Genomic DNA, 20,539 nt, shown 5'->3' with positions numbered 1-20,539 from the left:
TAGCAGATCAATTCTAAGTTCATTCCATGTCCAAAAATAACTCAACATTTCAAAATTGGATGCTTTTATGTATTTTCATTGGCATCTCATTGACATTCGGGTCTTAGCTTCTAGTTTTATCTTTCTGTAGCTGCTCAGTAACGATATAATTTAGAAAACTTAATTCTGTTCTTAAAATGTTGTATTGCAGAAGGATCATATCCCAGCACTTTTGGGAATGGCCACAGCCTACATGATTTTAAAACAAACTCCACGAGCCAGGAATCAATTGAAACGCATTTCAAAAATGAACTGGAATCCCATAGATGCAGAGGAGTTTGAAAAAAGTTGGCTCCTTCTTGCTGATATTTATATTCAATCTGCAAAATATGATATGGCAGGTGAACTATTAAAACGGTGTCTTCGTCATAACAGGGTAAGTGACAGAATAGTAAAAAGTAATTTTCCATATACTTATCTGTTTGCTCTATTTTTAAATTTGCCATTGAAAATGTATTTTATTTCAAAGTTGGTTTTCTTATGTAGTGGAAATGAACTTGGAAAGAGCAAGAGACTAACAGTTTACCCTTGAGAACAGGAAATGAATGCACCCGAAGATGCTATCTAATGAGCTGTCAGTAATTTATGCAAGTTTAAGCTGTGGTGAGGCACTATGTGTTGAAGGTGTCTGTGGAATGTCAAGAATGCATCTCATTATGAATCTGATTTGGGGCTAATGAAAACTGCAGACAAATATAAATTGTGGACATTTGCCTCATTTACTAATACATTATCCGTAGCTGCATACACAATTTTGTATGTTAACAGAACACGTCTTATAAGCCCTATTTTACAAACTAATCTACATGCATTTTTAGTTTTTCTGATTCTTTCACCTGTCTTGCACTGAGTTGCTGCTTTTCTCTGGATTCTGAAGCCTCTAATGTTTTGATTGGGCACATGGGATTTCTGACCTGGCAAGCTGCCAGAAGCTCTGCTTGGATGGTAGGACGTCAGCAGCTTTAGCTCTCCTTAATATTTCCCATTATTTTGTTTCTCCTTGGTGGTTGAGCGCTTGCTTTTCCTTTCTACTTTTATACATATCACCTTCCTTCAGATAGGCACATTTAAGAGGCTTTTTCCTCTGCAGAGACCACACCCCAGGGTTTAGCCTCAGCATCCTGTAGGTTCAGGTAGCTGCTTTTAGGTATCCTTCAGATTTCATCTGCATTACACCCTCCTGTTTCTAGAGTCGTTGAAGCAGAACTTAAGTTTCGTTCTCCTGTCAAATCTCCTGCTGTGCTTGGAAGCTTAGTTTAGTTCTGGAACCAATAATGTTCCTCTAACCGAAAATGTCCTGCCAGCAGAGCTCCCTCTTTTATGCCTAGTGGGTTAAGCATGAAAGCTTCCTCTGATTACAGTTGTAACAGGATGACATTGGGTCAGAGGTGGTCTTTCAAGTAGGCTGTGTATTTGTTTTTATATGCACGTAATCCACTAGTCTTAATAATTAATTTTTTAGTAATTTAACAGGCTTTGTTAAATACATAGTTAACATATATACAGAGCATCTTAGCTCAGGTCAGTCTTTCAATCTAACCTAAAACTAGCTGCCTGCTCCAACTGTCAGCTCCCACACCCTGTAGATTCTATTAATTCTCCTAAAGTCACAGTAACAGCACTGGCTGGTCTAAATCTAGAGCCTTTCACTCTGAAAACCAATAGGTAACGTGAGCAGATCCTGGAATAGTGGTGGGGGCAGTGTCATGTACTGCTGCTGTGATTCTATACAAGCTGGGTTGATTAAATTATATCTCTTGGTAGAGGTGACAAATACAGATCATATTATCAAATTCTTTAAACATCTTTGTACAATCAGATATTTAGATAGATAAATAAGGTTCTGAATAATGGAAGTGAGAGGAAAGTAAACTGGAAGGCTACAAAAAGATTGCATTCTGGGTCTCCAGTGCCAGAGCACAAGGAAGAGATGCCCATTCCCACATTGGCCTCCAACCCATGTGCTGTGAAGAAGGCCTGCAGGAATCGAACTGTACAGATAAAAATGGTGCCAAAGGTGTTTTTTTTTTTTTTTGTTAAACTACTTGTGTTTATGGAAATATTTTCCACGAGCATTCTGAGTTACGAACTTGACTAGACTGACAAAATACATTATTTTGGTGAATGGGTTTTTAGAATTGCTTTTTACAATCAGAAATGAATGATGTATGTACATATTGAATGAGAGCCTATGTAAACACTTTGTCATGCAACATGGGTTTGTGTCCATTTAAAACATGTAGATTTGGTTTAGACCGCAGACCATAATCAGTGTTAGGTTACAAAGTCAAAGAGAGCCCAACATATATTTCCGAAGCCAGAAGCTTTCCATAGAATCAAGGGCTTTTTTATATATTTATTTAAAAAATACAGTTAAAGAACCACTTATAGACCACAGACTTCTTCATAAGAGAAATCTTGGACTATATTGTATTCCAGTTTTCCAGATGATCTCTGGTTGGTCTTGTAGGTTATAAATTGAAACCATTTCCTCATTAGACTTAGGAAGTTTAATCTAAAACAGTTTTGAATAGTTAAGATGAAGTTGAATATAATACAGGTGTCTGCATTTGTCTTGTCCCTAGTGTAAATAATTAGCATGCTAAATGGATAATTAGATAGGACATTAAGTAGAATTCTGTAACTTCTTTACAGAAAATACTCAGTTTAGTGGCAAGGCAATACATCTTTTATAAACCATTCAAAATGAGACTTCCAAAAAACTTGCTTATTTTCAGAGTTGTAGCTAATTGTGAGCATGCTCTGCTTTATATGTTTAATATGGAGATTCCTGTCTGTTTTTCTGTATTTTTATTTTGTCTTTGTAGTTTTATTTTGTCTTTCATTATGAAAGATTTAATATCTTTTCATCTATATTATGTGTGTGTGCGCACACACACACACACACACACACACACACACACACACACTGTGTGTGTATTACATATTACAGGCAGGGCTGGTAGCACTACCTATTCAGGTTGCCTGAAACTTCCCATTAGAAGGTCCTATTTTCAGTTGCTTACAATTTTGCCAAACTATTTAACCATTCAGGCTGCAATTTTTCATGGCAGGTGTTTGTCTCAGGTAAAAAAAAAATTCTGGAAAATTTTAGCCAAAACAGTTTAGCCTTTTTCAGGAATGAGGCTAGGGAAAAATACTTTGTTTTGCCCATGTTAAATAATCCTGGCAGCAGCCTTTCTTTGAAAAGCTCTAGCATTCCTGTGAGCAGAGACTTGAAATTTGGCGGGGGACTAGCCTTTGTGTCAGGGCTGTGCCTTTTGTCGTGCCCATGAAAACCCACCAAAATTTGGCCTACTTATAAACCTTTGAAAAATAGCAGTTCACACATGCTCGAGGATAATAAGGGGTAAGTAATGGCCAACGCTGATTTGTCAAGAACAAATCATGCTAAATCAATCTAATTTCCTTCTTTGACAGGTTAACTGGACTAGTTGATAGCGGGGAAGCAGTAGACATGATATATCTTGACTTTAGTAAGGCTTTGAACGCACTCCCACATGAATCATGTAAACAAACTAGGGAAGTATGGTCTAAATGAAATTATTGTTAAATGGGGAGTCGCTGGTTGAAAAACCATACAGAGTAGTTGTCTGTGATTTAGAGTCAGACTAGGAGGACTTACAAAATGGGGACCCGCAGCAGTCTGTCCTGAGGTCGAAACTATTAAGTATTTTCATTAATGACTTTGATGAAGAAGTAGAGAGAAAATTTACGAATCGGCTGCTGAGATGATGCAAACACTTTAGAAGACAGTTTTTGACTTTTAATACTATCTTGATACATTAGAGAATTGGTCTGAAATCAATAAGATGAAATTCAGTGAAGATAAGTGCAAAGTATAAAACTTAAGAAGAAAAAAATCAAATACACAAATACAAGATGGGGGAATAACTGGGTAGGCAGCAGTACTGCAAAAAAGTATCTGGGATGGATCACAAATTTGAGTGTCAGCAATGTGGTGCTGTTGCAGAAAAGACAAATGTCATTCTATGATGTATTAGGAGGAGTGTTAGATGTAAGACACATGGGGTAATTGTTCCATTCTACTCAGCACTGGTGAAGTCTCAGCTGGAGTACTGTGTCCAGTTTTGGGCACCACAGTTTCAGAAAGATATGGACAAACTGGGGAGTGTCCAGAGGAAAGCAACAAAAATAAAGGTTTAGAAAACATGGCCTTTCAGGGAAGGTTGAAAGAATTGAACATAGTAGTCTAAAAAAGAGAAGACTTAAGGGGGGGACATAATAGTCTTGAAAGATGTACAATGTTGTTATAAAGAGAACAGAACGTAAGAACGGCCGTACTGGGTCAGACCAAAGGTGACTGGGAATCAGTTCTCCATGTCCGTGAGGGGTAAAACAAGAAGCAATCGGCTTAATTTGCCGCAAGGGAGATTTATGTTAGATATTAAGTAAAGCTTTCTAACTATAAGGATAGTTAAGCATTGGGATGGGTTATGTAGAGAGACTGGAATCTCCATCATTGGAGGTTTTAAAGAACTGGTTAGACAAATAACTGTCAGAGATGGTCTACATATGCTTAATCTTGCTTCAGCAAAGGCAGTTGGACTGGATGACCTCTTGAGGTCTCTTATAGCCCTACATTTCTATGATTCTGTGCTCAGTAGTGGTTTCTTAGATATCTTCCCCCAAAGATTCCATCTGCACTAAGCTTGCACCAACCAGTACTGATCAGGATTTTCCCTGTAATTGCAGCTCTCAGCATTGTGAGTGGTCTGGAAACTGAACTCAGAACAGGGGGCCAATCTGTCCTGTGCTTTCAATGGCCCCCATGGTGGACCCAGGCAGTTTGGAGGAAGAAACTGCTTGATTCAAATGTAGAGGGGACAAGTGACAGACTTTGGGCAGGGATCAGGGAGGAGATTGGGACAAAGCCTGGTGAGGGAGAAACTGGAAATGAGTGTTGTAGTGGAAGGTAGGACTGGGAGCCAAGGGAGGGTAAAGGGTGTGCGGGGGGAGGGGGGACTGAGCTTGGATGACGAGCCAGGGAGAGAGTGGGACTTTCTGAGCAGAGACTGTGACAAGGAGTGGGGGAACCCTGAGATTGAATGAGGAGCCTGGGCGGTGAGGGGAGATTAGGCCTGAGAGTTGATGAAAATTGGGAGTGGCCAGGGAGGGGGACAGATGTAGGACAGATGAGTCGGGAAGGGGGAAACTGGGACTGGCTGGGTAAGGAGACTGGAAACAAGGAGCTGGGATTGGGAGTCCAGAGAGAGTGATATGATATATTGCAAATCAGACCAAGGGTCTCAAGTCAGGCGCCCAGAAAATGAGGAACACACAATTAATGACCATCTGCAAATAGTTTTATTTAAATGACTTGCCTAGCATCATATAGGAACTCTACAACAAATGAAATTGCCCTACAGCCAACCGCTTCCTTCACTACATAGTCCTGATTCATCCCTAAAGCAGTCCATGCTGTGCACTGAATGAGGCAGGGGTCCTGTGAAAAATAGTATGTAATTAAGGGCTGTATTATCATGCAAATACACAAGGGGGCTGAATTAAAGTTGCACAGACAATCTAATTTCTGCCATTTCCTAGCTTCTGAGTGCTTGACTTTGCAATCTTAATGTTCTTTTTATATAGAGTGTGTGGGTCTCTCTCTCTCTCTCTCTCTCTCTCTCTCTCTCTCTCTCTCTCTCTCTCTCTGTCTGTGTGTGCGCACACACAATATAGATTGAAATACAGTTAAATTGCTAAACTGTTTTAAATAGTTTTTGTGTATAGAAACGGGACAGGCACTTGTCCTTGGTAGACACCATCATGATTAGGCAGCTCATGGTAAGGATTGCATGTCTGGCTAATATGGCGAATACTTGTTAGGATAGCAGACTGTGACTGTGTCCTTTCACCAATGTTCCTTGGCCGGCAGAAGATGAAGGTTGATGGGATTCCCTTTATACACTCGCTCCCACTGGCACTGGGGAAGCCCATTTTGGGTGGCAGTGGTGAATTTTATAAAATATGTCTTTTATGCAAATAAAGCCCGCAACAACTAAGAAGAAAATAAACTGACTGATCATGCTGCTAGAAAAGTTTTTTCATTAGCTATTTACTTTTATGTGGCTCTTTCTTAACCGTATTTCATGGTATTGCAAAGTGATGATAAGCAACTCGTGAGTTACATGGAGCATCATTTACAAAACCATCAAGTCATGAAATTGCTTCTTGGTTTTACTTTAAAGCACAGCTTTGATAAGCTTACAGGGTAATAAACATATTTTTAGGAGACTAAGAATAATAAAATTAGCTTTTTTTGAAAATATTTAATGTTTATAATTTGTTAGTAAAATGTATCCATTTTTATTTGAAAGCTGTTTTCTTAGACTACAAATATTTCTTTTAAGTAGCCAAACTTTGGTTATCTCAGCACGGAGTGTGGGGTCCCTTCTCTCCTGCAAACTCTAATCATTTTGTACTGCTTCTGCATGTTGTCTGGCCCTATTGTAGTAGTCAGTGCTTCACCCAATGGGAAAGCCAACTAACTGCCCAAGAAGAGTATGTCCCTAAAACCCTTTGCTCTGCTGAGTAGTGACAGGCATAACAACTGCCACTGTGAAGATGTTTCACTCAATGCTACTGGGGCCATATACCTAATCCTGGCCTTCTGGACCTAATACATTCAGGCAGTATTAATTGGAAAAATGCTTCCAGCAGGAGCCATTAGGACAATGTAATGCGCTTCCTTCTTTTCCCCTTAACCTACTCACCTCTTCTCCCCAGTTGAGCAACTCTTGTTCTCAGCCTCTTACTTTGGCTGAGGATCTTAAGAACAGCCATGCACAGAATTACACAAATGGGATTTGTCTTGTCCTGACTTTAATCCAGAACATTTTGTCACAGAAGTTAGTAACATCATGTAATTGTATATGCTTTCCAAACTGTGTATATTAATATTATGTAATTGATTGTCAGTACTGCATAGGTTTCTCTAAAGAAAGTTTTGAAATACATGTAGTCAACATTTATATTTTGTAGTCCTGTTGCAAAGCCTATGAATATATGGGATACATAATGGAAAAGGAGCAAGCGTATAAGGATGCAGCAGTAAATTATGAGATGGCCTGGAAGTATGGAAACCAAACAAATCCAACAATAGGTATGTTTACACAACCTACATTTTTATCCTGTGGTAATACAAAAGAACAGAAACAATGACTATCAGTAAGACTGCATTTAATTTTCTATATAAGTAAAATATCTTCTCTGATTGTCTTCCTGTGAAAATTCAGCTGTTTAGAGATCTACATTACAACATAGGAGAGAACCTTCATGGCAAGAGAGAGCCATTTGAGTTGGTACTTTGACAAGACTCTCAGCAATTTACAGCTGGTGTTCTTCTAGTAGTGTTCCTGTAGGTGCTCCTCTTCAGGAGTGCATATGCCTCTTGAGCCCTTGCTCAGAGCTTTTCCATTAGAAGAGTCTGTTCAGCCTGCGCATGCGCTCTATACAACTTTATGCTGCACATCGAGGGTATATAGGGCTTCGTGGATGAACCGCCTTCAGTTCGTTCTCTTAATTTTTCAGTGCGAGACCGAGCTCGATCGTGTCTGCCTTGTGCATACCTCAGTGTGTTCTACAGCTGTTCTGTTAGTTTAGTGTTTCTAGTTAATGTTAGTTGTTTTAGTATAGAATTACTTAGCTAGTAGTGAGAGGATTGACTTTTTTTCTCTCCCTTTTCCCTCCTATTTTTCTGGGGAGCCCTACCAGCCTGGCTGGGCATGCCTGGGTCACCACGTTTCAAGCTGCCTCACTTGTTAGGAGGCAATCTCAGTCAGCGACAGCCACTGTAAGAGCTGGTCTACACTAGAAGTGTTATGCCACTGTAGCGTGTCTGGTAAAGATGCTCTATGCCAATGGGAGAGCGCTCTGCGAGAGGCGGAAGCTATGTTGGCGGGAGAGTGTCTTCTGTCGACATAGCGCCAGTGTGGTCAGCATTTAGGCCGCTGTAACTTGCGGCGCTCGGTGGGCGTCGTCTTTTTCACACCCCCGAGTGATGTAAGTTAGATTGACTTAAGCAAAAGTGTAGACCTACCCCAAGTGTGTCTATTGCTTGGGAGAGACTCATATCTCCCAAAAGTGTAACTTGCCTAGCTCTCATTTAGAGCACAGAAGAACCAGGAAACCAAACTGAGACTTCTGATGATGGAGCGCTCTCTTAGACCTGCTTCTGAGTGAAATCAGTACACCCTACCCCTGTACATCTGTCTCTGGACAGATCCAGCACCCCTTTGACTTAGGCCCAGGTCTCCCCTAAGATGGGGAGCTTATCATAAGGAGATGGCTCCCAAAAGGCCCCAATCTTGTGCTAAGTCCACTGTGTCAGAGGCCTCAACCTCTCGGCTTGGTACTGTGGAGCCGAAAGACTCTCTTCCTCCCATACCAGCAAGGCTGGGAGATCCCAGAGTGCTTTGGAGAAGCACAGATTCAGCAGGCCCCAGGTCCCATCTATAAAGGACAGGGAGGCCTAGGATATATACACTCCTTTAGAATTGCAATATCTACATCACACTTACCATCAGCATCTTCTCTCTCGACACCTTCAGTACTGGGCAAATTGAAGCACCAAGCATGTTCTGCCTTGGCACTGACACAGTCCAGCTCAACTGCTGCATTGGTACCGACCCACTCACTGCTGCAGGAATTCAGCTATTCCAGAGACTTGTCAGTCTTAGATGAGCCAGAATACCCACTACTTATGGGTATCAAATGATTCTTGGTACTGATACCCCAATCTCCAGATTACCTTTGCTTCCCAGTACTGCAAGACACTCTACCTTTGTCTACTGGGGCCCCATCATTGGTGGACTTTGAGGAGGATGAAGGAGCGATTCAGTCAGTCTCTTCTATATCAGTTCTGTGTTCCCCTCCACATCCATACAGGAACCCGTACTTCAACAAGGATCTTTGTCCATGACAGGGATAGTGGGATCAGCCCTGGGTGCCACCTCCTGTCTTGTATAGGCCCCCACCACTGGCCATACTACGGTTCTTGGACTGTGTATTGGCAGCAATTTACCGGATCTCTAGCTCCATTGCACCAAGAAGCTAAGATTGCACAGTCCATCTACCAAACCCCAGCACGAGATGTTTGACGAACAGGAGGTTAGGGCAGATAAGGGGGTCACCCCACAAAATCCTATTTCATCCTCATCTCCAAACGAGGTGGTCATGCCTCCACCACCATCGATGGCTGCCAATTTCTTTCAATTCCAGACCTTGTGAAGGGAGTGGCTGCCACCCTCAGATACCTCTTGGGGAGATCAAAGACTTGCAACTCCAGCTACTGGACATTCTGCAGTCAGCAACATCCACCCAGGTTGGCGCTACCCATTAATGAAGCGCTCCTGGATCCAACGAAGACTATGTAGCAAATGCCTGCTACTATCTCACCAACTTGTAAATGGGCAGATAAGAAATATTATGTTCGTCCCAGGGACTCTGAATTTTTGTTTGCCCACACCTTGCCTAATTTCCTGGTGGTGGATGCTGTAAATGAGCAGGGTAAACAGCATTACTCAGGGTTCACCCCAATGATAAAAATCAGAAAAAGTTAGACTTTTTTGGCTGAAAGTCTGTGACCCTCCAATTTCGGATCATAAACGATCAGGTGATCATGGCCAAGTACAGCTTCATGAAATACAATACATTTGCAGCCTTTATTGAACATCTTTCACAGGAGCACAGAGAATACTTTCACACCATCATCACAGAGGGTCCGTTATTAGCCAGAACCTCTCTTTAAACAGCCTTAGGTGTTGCAGACACCATCACCAAATCCATCTCCACAGAGGTTGTTATGCATAAGGCATCCTGGCTCCAGCTCTCGAGAGGGAGGTTCAGAATACTGTTGAGGACCTCCCATTTGATGGTTGGAAGCTGTTCTTGGGGGCCATGGATAAGTCCTTGCATGCACTGAAGGACTCCAGGGCCATGTTGAACTTTCTGAACAAGAGGAGATTTTGTATGTCTCAAATTGCCCAGAGATCATACCTTGCCTAATTCACTGGCTTTCATTGAACCACTAAACCTGCTAGGAAGAGACAGACAAATTCCAGAGAAAGAGAGCTGCTAATCCTCCTTCAGCAAGTAATCAGTTATCACTGAAACAACAATTTTGACAGGATAGCTGAGGGTTCGATTCCTCCCTTGCCTCTAGTTTACAAGATGCAACCTTTTGCCCACCTCCCCAATTTTGGAGACTGCCTTTCTCATTTGCAACTGATTTGATGGTGTATTACAACAAACATGTGGGTCATACAGGTCATTACATCAGGCTATATCATCCACTTTGTATCCCTCCCGTCCTCCCTCTTATTCCATCCCTCTTTAGAGATTCCTCTCAGGAGACTATACTGAGACCTGGTCTACACTGCCACTTAAGTCAATGTAAGTTACGTCACCTCGGGTGTGAAAAAATCTCCCACCAACTTAGCTTCCGTCCTTGGGGAGGTGAAGTACTAAAGTCGACGGGAGAGCGCTCTCCCATCAACTTATCGCATCTTCACCAGACCCACTAAATCGATGCCATTGCATTGATCGCAGCACCACTGATTTGGGAGGCAGTGTAGACAAGCCCTGAGTCAAGAAGTGCACTCTCTCCTTCATTTAGGAGCTATGGAGGCAATCCTGTCCCTTCACATGGGGGAAAGGGTTTTACTCAAAGTATTTTCTTGTGCCAAAGAAGGACAGAGGGTGAAGACCGATCTTAGATCTAAGACAACTGAACAAATTTGTAAAGTCTCAAAAGTTCAGGATGGTGACTAGGGCAGCTGTAATCCTTTTCTAAAGGCATGAAAATATTTTTTGGTCCTCAGCTTACAGGACACCTATTTCCATATAGTGATTCACCCCACTCACAGGAAATACCTATGGTTTACCATGGGCCAAGAGCATTTTCAATACTGATTACTTCTGTTTGGTCCCAGGGTGTTTTCAAAGATTCTAGTGGTAGTAACTTATCTTCAGCAAGAAGCAACTGTATTCTTCCAATATCTCGACGACTGGCTACTCAAGGGCCAATCTTAGGAAGCAGTGCTGACCTCCACCCAGACAGCTCTTGCTCTCTTTCAGGAATTGGGATTCCAGCTAAATGTAAAAAGAAAATCCATGTTAGCGCCAGTACAGATAATATAATTCATGGGGCCCAGGGCTTTCCTTCCCATGGACAGATTCATAACTTTGGCACATCTGGCCTATTCAAGGAAACCCCAGTAAGGAACTGTTTACAGGTCTGAGGTCATATGGCAGCTTGCACCATTGTAACCGAGGGTGCAAGATTATGCCTCCACTGCTTTCAATGCTGGTTCAAAAGGACCTATTTCTTGACAAGAGACAGCTTGGACAAACAGGTCACAGTTTCCCTCCAGGTGAAGAGCTCTCTAGACTGGTGGAAGAATCAACTCAGTGTCTGTCTGGGTGTTTGCCATCTCCAGTAGTAACTGTGACAACTGAGGCATCATCACTAGCGTGGGTAGCATCCTCAGTATTGTCACAACGCAGAGCAGATGGTCATCTCAGGAATCTGGTCTCTCTATCAACTTGTGGGAACTCAGAGCAGTCAGGAACACCTGCCTTCAGTTCCTACCCCTCACCAGGGGCAACTCAATCAGGGTCATGACAGTGTTGCTTGCATGTTCTGTATCAACAAACAGGGAGACGCAAGATCCCCCTCCCTGTGCACTGAAGCTATAAAGTTGTGGAACTGCGTTATAGCCCATTAGAATCAGATCTCAGCCATTTACCTTCTCCCAGGACTCCGAATGGGAATTGGAGACTCAAATTCTTCACCGGATATTCGAAAAGTAGGGACTTCCAGAGGTGGAGCTATTTGCAACATTCAGCAACAAGTGTCCCCTGTTCTGCTCAAGAGGAGGCCTAGGTTGCCACTCTTTGGAACATGCCTTTCTGCTTCCCTGGACAAAGGTAGTCTTCTACGTGTTCCCTCCAACATTGCTAATACTAAGAGCAATGAACAAGATCAGACAGGACAAAGATAGTTATCCTTATAGTACCGACTTGGCTGAGACCTGTTTGGTAACTTTACCTGCTTCATCTGCGTGTCAACTGGCATTCAAGTTGACCATCCCTCATCTCCTGTCCCAAGATGAAGATTTTGTGCTTCATTCCAACCTAGGAGTCCTCCATCTCCGAGCATGACTCTTAGATGGTATACAGGATTAGAATGCACCTACTCAACAGGAGTACGATGGATATTACTAAACATTAGTAGGAAGTCAACTCAAATTACTTCAGATTGTATCACTGTGTTGTACCTGAATACTCTTTGCTTTCAGCTATTTTGGTTTACCTTCTGGACCTGAAGACATCAGGGTTATCAGTTAGCTCTATTAAGGTTCATCTGGCCAAGATATCAGCATTTCAGTCCCCACTAGAAAGGTTTTTCATATTTTTTTACCCTATGTCCTCAAGATTTATTAAGGGTTTTGGGAACCACTACCTCCAGGTTAAAGATCCTGTTCCTACTTGGGATCTCAACCTGGTACTTAAATACTTCATCAGATTTCCATTTGAACCTGTGGCAACCTGCTCCTTGCTTCACTTATCTATGAAGATGGCCTTTCTAGTAGCTATCAAGTTGGCCTGCAGGGTGGTGAAATTGTAGCCTGGATGGCAACCCCCCCTTCCCCCCCCCCCCCCCGCCCTTTCCTATTTACAGTGTTCTTCAAAGACAGGTTCTCTTTGTGGCCTCACCCTAAATTCTTACCTAAAGTGCTGTCAGATTTTCACCTTAACCAGTGCATCCATTTACAGCAGAGAGATCCATGGGTTCCCTGATCTCTATACAGAGACTTTCAAGGAGGATCCCTGGGTGTGTTACATGCTATGCAGCTGGTGCTCCCCCTTCCCCTCCCAAAAAGAGTAATAGTGCACACTACCAGATTGTAGGCAACTTCCGCAACTTTATTCAAAGCAACAGAGGGTCCTGTGGCACCTTTAAGACTAACAGAAGTATTGGGAGCATAAGCTTTCGTGGGTAAGAACCTCACTTCTTCAGATGCAAGAAGTGAGGTTCTTGCATCTGAAGAAGTGAGGTTCTTACCCATGAAAGCTTATGCTCCCAATACTTCTGTTAGTCTTAAAGGTGCCACAGGACCCTCTGTTGCTTTTTACAGATTCAGACTAACACGGCTACCCCTCTGATACTCAACTTTATTCAAGAACATTCTGGTGTCTGACGTATGCAGAGCTGCTACATGGGCCTCTGTGCATACTTTCACTAAACACTATGTCTTGCTCTACACCGTCAGATCTGATGCTGAGCTTGGTAATTCTGTACTGTTTTCAGTCCTGGACTCAATTCTGAAATTCCCTCCTCCCTGTGGGGATACTGCTCAGAAATCACCTCAAGTAGAGCAACCATAGGGACACTATTGGAAGAAGTTATTCACCCTATAGAATAGGGGTGAATAACCAGTAGGCTGTAGTTTTTTTTGAGATGTGTCCCTGCACAAGGTGAGTAACCTTTTCTTCTAGTCAACTTCCCACAAGCTTCGATTTTTGGAACCCATTATGGTTCACTGTTTCTATTTGCAACTTGCATATTGCCTATTAATATAGTATTAATTTTGAATATATATTATGCTACTTATTATGTATGAATTAGTGGCTCAGCTTTGTGACTTTGTTCTTACAATTTAATTTTGATCAGATATTTTTTGCATATAATTTTTAAACTAAGAATTTTTAATTTACATATCTCCAACTCAAAATTGGTAGCCAATTAAATACTGTTCAGGATATTTTTAAAGTTCCACTTAAGACAGTCAGTGAATTCAACTATTGGAATGTGTGTTTGGTCTCCTACTTTTAGACCATTTTATACAGAAGAATGTATACAAACTTTACACAGGAGACAGATTTTTTTTATTAAATAAAACCTACCGCCACACTCATAGGATGGTGGTTTCCCAAGTTCAGTTCCCAATTTTGGACTGTGTTGATGGCATCTCAAAAAAATAAACACTGTTTACAATGCACCCTCTTACAGGCTTTTCTTGTACTTTTTTTTTAAAGGATGTGGAATGATAGTTTTCTATGCAATCTAGAATACCATTGTTTTCATAATGTACAGCTGTACCTTATATACAATAAATTGCTGCATCATATGTTTCTTTAGATGCAGTTCCTGAATCTCCTTATGTCTCAGGTTCAAATATTTTTAAGTGAACTGTATATTGGAGAGGAACTACAGTGTCTGTAAAGGAACTACATTTATCAACTTAAAACACAATAATCTACATATTTAGGCAGGTTACCTAAAATAGACTAGTTCCTAGGTGTACTTGGCTACAGAAAATAGGGAAGGTCAGAGTGCACCAAGAAAAGCTTTTAAGGGTCCTAAAGGTTGGAAAGAAAAAAAAATAGGAAAAGGAGGCAGATAGGAAGCTGGAAACATCTTTCCATAAAGAGAACAAGATTACTAAAGTGTTCATTTTGCATGCTAGTAATGAACAAGAATGATCCAAATGGTAACTGGCTTCACCAAGGTTTCTTGAGCTAATCTTTCTTGAAGATCTTTTCCTAGGAGAAAGTGTAGAATAGTGAATTATATCTATGGGTTTCACACTGAGGGGCTGGCCTATGGAGTGTCTGGATGGTGTCATAAAGTTGCAGCTCAAACAACTACATTTTGAAGAAGCTGCCTCAACAGACCAAGGCCCAAGAGAAATGTTCATTTCAATGAGGCCAGCATAGAACTTGCCCTTGAACTTTCTTGAAACATTTTGGAGGGCATGTGTGGAGCAAACATGCAAATTTATGAAGTCATTTGGCACCTAGATACTATACCACAGATAAAAAACGTAAAGTAGATATAATCTTGCATACAGAATCATGGCCAATTGAAAATATTGTTGTATGCCTCTATTTCTCATTGTGTACACAAATACCAGATTTACAATCCTCATGCAGTAGAATTAATGCTAGAAAAAATGGTAGAAACTTCAGCTGGCATGTAGACCTTGTACACATTGGTAGGGCTCCGTGCCTGTCTTGGAATTCACGGATTGCGTGACTTTCCACGACCTTCATGACTTCTGCAGTGGCCAGCGTGGCTGACCCAAGGGTCGCCCAAGCAGCTGGCTCAGGTGGCCCAACGGATAGCCACACTTGCCGCTGCTGGAGCGGCCCCACAGCCAGCCGCACTGGCCTCTGCTCGGGGGGTAGCCGGAGCAGTTGCTGTTTAGTGCTCCCCGGGCGGCCGGAGCAGCCTCCCCGCAGCGGCTCCCCAAGACGCACCCCCCCAAGAGTTACTAAAAATACCTGTGACTAAGTCATGGACAGGTCACGAGGCCGTGAATTTTTGTTTATTGCCCATGACCTGTCCATGACTTTTACTAAAAATATCCCTGACTAAATCATAGCCTTACACATTCGTCATCTTATTGCCCATTTGCTTATGTAGGATAGCTTTATAGAAAATGTTCTGAACTCTAGACTGACTTATGGCTCTCTTGGAAATTACTCATCATAGACTTTATTTCTGGGCTCTGAGCTCTTCCCCAACCTGAGATATTTGGGCTGTGCCTCTTTTCCTGCAAATATCAGATTAGTCCTCATGTCATTACGGATCTTGGCTATTCCTTGTGTCCTTTTACTCGCGTCTTTGCCTGCAGAGATACAAACAGAATAGCATTTCAGCTTTCCTGTCTTAGCCAATGCAGGCCAGACTTTTAAAGCTTTCTTTGAGGCAGCAGTATGCAGAATATTCCTCACGTTGTTGTTTTTCTTGGGGGACAAGAATTTTCAAATATCTATATCCCCAACAAGGCCAACTCATCAAGCTCCTTTTTGTTGGCTTTCTACTCCCCCATCACGTTATAGCTGACAAAATGGGGTAGGTAAAAGACAGAGATGCTTCATCTGTGAAGAAATGTTCTCGAGCCATAGAACCACTTTTCAGTACTCTTGGTAGAGAATTTGAGGTGAGTACAGAAGAGATGTGACCAAATCCTGGTGCCTCAGAGACAAATGTTAACTGCCTCTGATATTTGCTACAAGGGGCACAGTCCAAATATGTTGATTGAGGGAGAAGCGAGTTCCACCAAGAACATAATCAGCTAAACAAGTTTTCCATTCTTGTTCTCTTATCTTTTTATTTAGTTTTGTGTCCTCACCTAATATAACTAAACTATCACAAGGGTGGTTTCTATCAAAATAGTGATTCATAGCCCAGTGTGAGAAGTCATGAAGGATGATATGGCAACTTAAATTAATATGGGTTACCACTATATATTCTTTAGAATATAAATCTTCTTTCCTATGTGTAAATATAACTGGTGATAAGTTTATTTAATTTTAAAATACTTTCAAAACTCATTTTAGAGCTCTACCTAACTTGTCTATTTCAGCGGGGTGTTTTGGAGATAACTTAGCAAACAGTTATTCCAACTTTTTTCTTTTAAGTAAACTTGACCATTGGGATATTTTTCAACTTGAATGTGATGTTTTTTTCTTTCTTTAATTTTAAGCATAATATGTCATGGGTATTTGCACTGCTTACAGGATACAAGCTGGCATTTAATTACTTGAAAGGAAAGAGATACGTAGAAGCAATTGATATTTGTCATAAGGTAGGCTTTTAATTCATATTTTAACTGTTTGCACTACTATAACTTCCTTTTAAGTACTGAGTTATTTCTGTATTTTTCAGATTTGGGAATTACAAATTATGTAGCATTTGGCTTTGGAAATTGTTTAATTTCATAAATTTGATAGATGTTCAGGCTACTTGGTTTAGTTCAGCCTGTTTTATCCTAAATTCCTCAGATCATCAAGGAATAACTGAGAAAGTAGCTGTCTCCAGTGTTCCCTCTAATTTTTCCCACCCATGTGTGGAATGAATTTTGTTATGTGCACCAACATGGAGATGATGTGTGACCCACATCACCTCCATATTGGTGTACATGACAAAATTCATAGGGCGGGGGGTTGGGAGCGTGGGAGGGGGGCCCAGGGCTGGGGCAGAGGGTTGGGGTGCAGGGCAAGGACTTCAGCTGGGGGTGCGGGTTCTGGGTTGGGGCCAGAGATGAGGGGCTCAGGGCTGGGGCAGAGAGTTGGGGTGTGGGTTTTGAGGACTCTGGCTGGGGGTGTGGGTTCTGGGGTGGGGCTGGGGTGACAGGTTTTGGGTGCAGGCTGTCCCGGGGCTGTGATGGGGAGAGAGGACTCCCCCACAGCTATCTCTCCTCGCAGCAGTACCTGGGCTGGGGGGGAGGAGGGGTACCTCACCCATGGCTGTGCCGGGGCTGGGTTGGGTCCGGGGGAGGGGTGCCTCTCCCCCAGCCACGGCAGGTCCAGGCCAGGCTGGTTTGGGGCTGGGGCACCTTTCCCCCAGCCACAGCAGGTCCAGGTTGGGTTGGGGCAGCGGGAGAGGCGCCTCTTCGCCAGCCACGGCAGGTCCAGGCCAGGCTGGGTTGGGGCACATCTCCCCCAGCCGTGGCAGGTACAGGGCTTGGCTGGTTGGGGCCGGTAGAGGGGCACCTCTCCCCCCGGTTGCGGCAGGTCTGTTGCTGGGCTGGGTTGTGTCCAGGGTTGGGGGAGAGTAATCTCTCCCTGCCGCATCCCTGAGTGCCTGCCTGCGTGGCACTTAATGGGCTGCTGCGCGATCGCGCAGCTTAGAGGGAACTTTTGCTTGGCTTTGATATACCATGGGAGACAGCCTAAGTATCCTCTTCCGTCCTATGGTTGCAACTTGGTAAACCATATAGAAGTGTAACTTAAGTTAATGAAATTTGAGAGCAGAATTCCAATGTTAATGTCACATGAAAGACTAGTAGAAGAGTAACTTTTCAGTAGTGTCTCTGTAAAATAAATTTTATATGACCACAACAACCTTTTGAAATTTGGTGTAAATTAATATTTATTAACAGTTCTATTTAACTGTTCCAATTTATTGTGGCTGACTTAAACAGTCTCAATTTGAGGGGTGAAAGGGATGAGGTTGGAGGTTATGAGAGGGAAAAAAAAGTATATTTGAATATTACTTAGTGCAGTCAAATACTATCTTTCAAATCACCTGTTGTTAATGATGTTTATGATGGTCATGTCTAAGCGTCAAGCAAGAATGGGGCCTTGTAGTGCTAGGCACTGAACAGATTAGCAGACAGTCCATGCCCCCAAGGAGTTAAACTGTTAAGACACACAAAGGACTGAGGAAAGGAATATAACAGAGAAGCCAAGTGAACAATGTCTGCAAAGCTCATGTTAAAGCCATGTTTTTTGTTTGGGGGGAGGTTAATTAGGAAGGGATGAGCTAAATGGAAAGAAAAGTGAAGGGAGGGGATATTAAAGGCAAGGATGTGAGGGGGACAGTGCAGTGGAGAAGAGGGAAAGGGGCTGGTGTGGAGTGAAGCTGAGATGAAGTACGTGTGAGAGCAGTGGGATGGGCTAGATGCCCTAAGAACAATCCTGTCCAAGACCCTAGGTACATACTTGGGTGGCTAGCCTGTACTGCCACAGCCATGCTTCTATTTTTAGCATGTTAGCTCGATCAGAGCCAGCACAGGTATGTTTTCTCAAACTGGAAATTACACCTTCCAGCTCCAGAGCAGACCTATCCTATCGGAAGGCAGAGAGAGGGGGTTGGAGCAAACAGCCAATCAGCACAGAGCAAAGAAAGTCCAGTCAAAACTAGGAAGTTCTCTGAATGTCTGATGGTCCCTGTTTTGCTGCTTCTGCAGGTGCTCCTAATGGCTGGAGTCACTGGCTAGTTTCTCCCTGCAGTTTTCCCCCAAGTCCACGTGGTGGGTGGAAGGGACAAGATTGTCTTTATGATACAGCTATTTATTACCTTTGTACATCTGCTGTGATGAAATATCTTATGTATTTATAAGCAAAATCATCAAACTGTTACTGATTTATTAGAAGGCTTAAAATGAAGCTCAAAATGATGACGGAAATAACTGATGACAGTACTTGTTCATTTTAGGCTTCTTCATAACTGGTTTTAAACTGTGTGTATTGTTTGCCTTTAACAGGTCTTAAAAGCACACCCAAACTACCCAAAGATCAGAAAGGAAATACTTGACAAGGCCCGTGCATCTTTAAGGACTTAAACCTTATATGTATGGATCACTGAATTTTTATCCAATTTTGGAAATTATGTATTGGATATTACAATGAAGAAATGGCCATTCAGTATGTAAATATTATAAATACTGTGCACATCATCTAGATCTCATATATAGTTATCCTTCAAGGAGAGGAGAGATTTTCTTCAGAGCTGTGGATTTACCTTTTCTGCAGTAGAGGAGGCTTTGTACATCAGGATTTAATAAACTAAAAAAGAAATAGTGTGTACAGGGCCGTCCCTAGCTATTCTGGGGTCCTACGTAGCCCTCCCGCGGGGGTGGGGAGCCCAGGCCTTCGCAGGGGGGAGAGGGAGGCTGGCTTGGGGGACAGAGGGGAACCACCCCACAGCGCTCACCTGCGGCATGGCTGGGGCCGGGTCGCTGCACTTCCCGCCACCGGTGAGTGCAGGCCCGGCCCTGTTGCAGTCCTCAGCGGCGGGAAGAGGCGGGGCGGGGGTGTACCAGGGGCAGGAAGAGGCGGGGTGGGGGCAGAGCAGGGCTTTGGAGAAGGGGTGGAGTGGGGGACAGGCAGGGGTCGGGAAGAGGCGGGGCTGGGGTGGGGGGCCTGGGGAAGAGGTGGGGCAGGGGCTGGAGCAGCACACAGCTGCGCAGGGCACCAGGAAATTTGGTACCCCAAGTTTCCTGGTGCCCTATCTATGCAGCTGCGTACTTTGCGTATGGGTAAGGACAGCCCTGAGTGTGTATGAATTACAATTTTGTACTAGACAGGAAACTGACAAGTGATTTCCATTGCTATCTTCTAGAAGGTACTAACTTTAAACTGTATACAAATAACCAATCTTGCAGTCCTGTTCCACAACAGGAAGAAATACTACTTTGCTGTGTGAAGAAGAGACATCTGAAAATACAAATAGCTACAGTGAAGGCCACATGTGTTTATGTAGTACTGATTGAGTACACTTCTCACAAATGGATTCACCCACAACTAGAATATTCATCTGTCTTCTGCTAGTGATGATTTACTAACTATCAAAAAGTTTTAAATATAATTTGAAAATGTTTTTGGAAGATAACAGACATGTATCCCAAACTATACACTGTAAATAACTTGTATTTTAAAAAAATCAAAATGTTTAAAATAAAATAGACTAACCCTCTATACTTCCTGAGCGTATAGCAATCTCTGATCAGAGAAAAGGCAGTGAAGAAATGGAACAAGAACAAGGTGTTTCCCGTCTTAAGTGCTGTCATTTGTGGCACAGCATTTTAAACTCAGTGTAATTTTTCCTCCTCTGGAGGTCATTATTTTTGTTCATCACTAAAGACAACAATCCGTCCTTAATTCTCCTTTAATGATTACTTACAATTTCTCAGTTCCAGCAAATTGACTTAATTAGCAA

General features: G+C 42.6%; 1 protein-coding gene across 1 annotated transcript in view; it reads left to right on the top strand.

Moving 5' to 3' along the window:
* The window catches only part of TTC21B (tetratricopeptide repeat domain 21B), a 96,712-nt gene extending 77,549 nt beyond the window's left edge, over positions 1–19,163 (top strand). Inside the window, exons 26-29 of the mRNA XM_065413067.1 lie at positions 191–415; positions 7,066–7,186; positions 16,615–16,682; positions 19,086–19,163. Of these exons, the coding sequence (XP_065269139.1) occupies positions 191–415; positions 7,066–7,186; positions 16,615–16,682; positions 19,086–19,163 (492 nt within the window). The remainder of the gene's footprint in view (positions 1–190; positions 416–7,065; positions 7,187–16,614; positions 16,683–19,085) is intronic.
* The last annotated feature ends 1,376 nt before the right edge of the window (positions 19,164–20,539 follow it).

The sequence above is a fragment of the Emys orbicularis genome, chromosome 11, assembly GCF_028017835.1.
Source record: "Emys orbicularis isolate rEmyOrb1 chromosome 11, rEmyOrb1.hap1, whole genome shotgun sequence".
In the NCBI taxonomy this organism is placed as follows: Eukaryota; Metazoa; Chordata; order Testudines; family Emydidae; genus Emys; species Emys orbicularis.
Note: the sequence above shows the minus strand (reverse complement) of the source record. Positions and strands in the feature narration are given on the sequence as shown.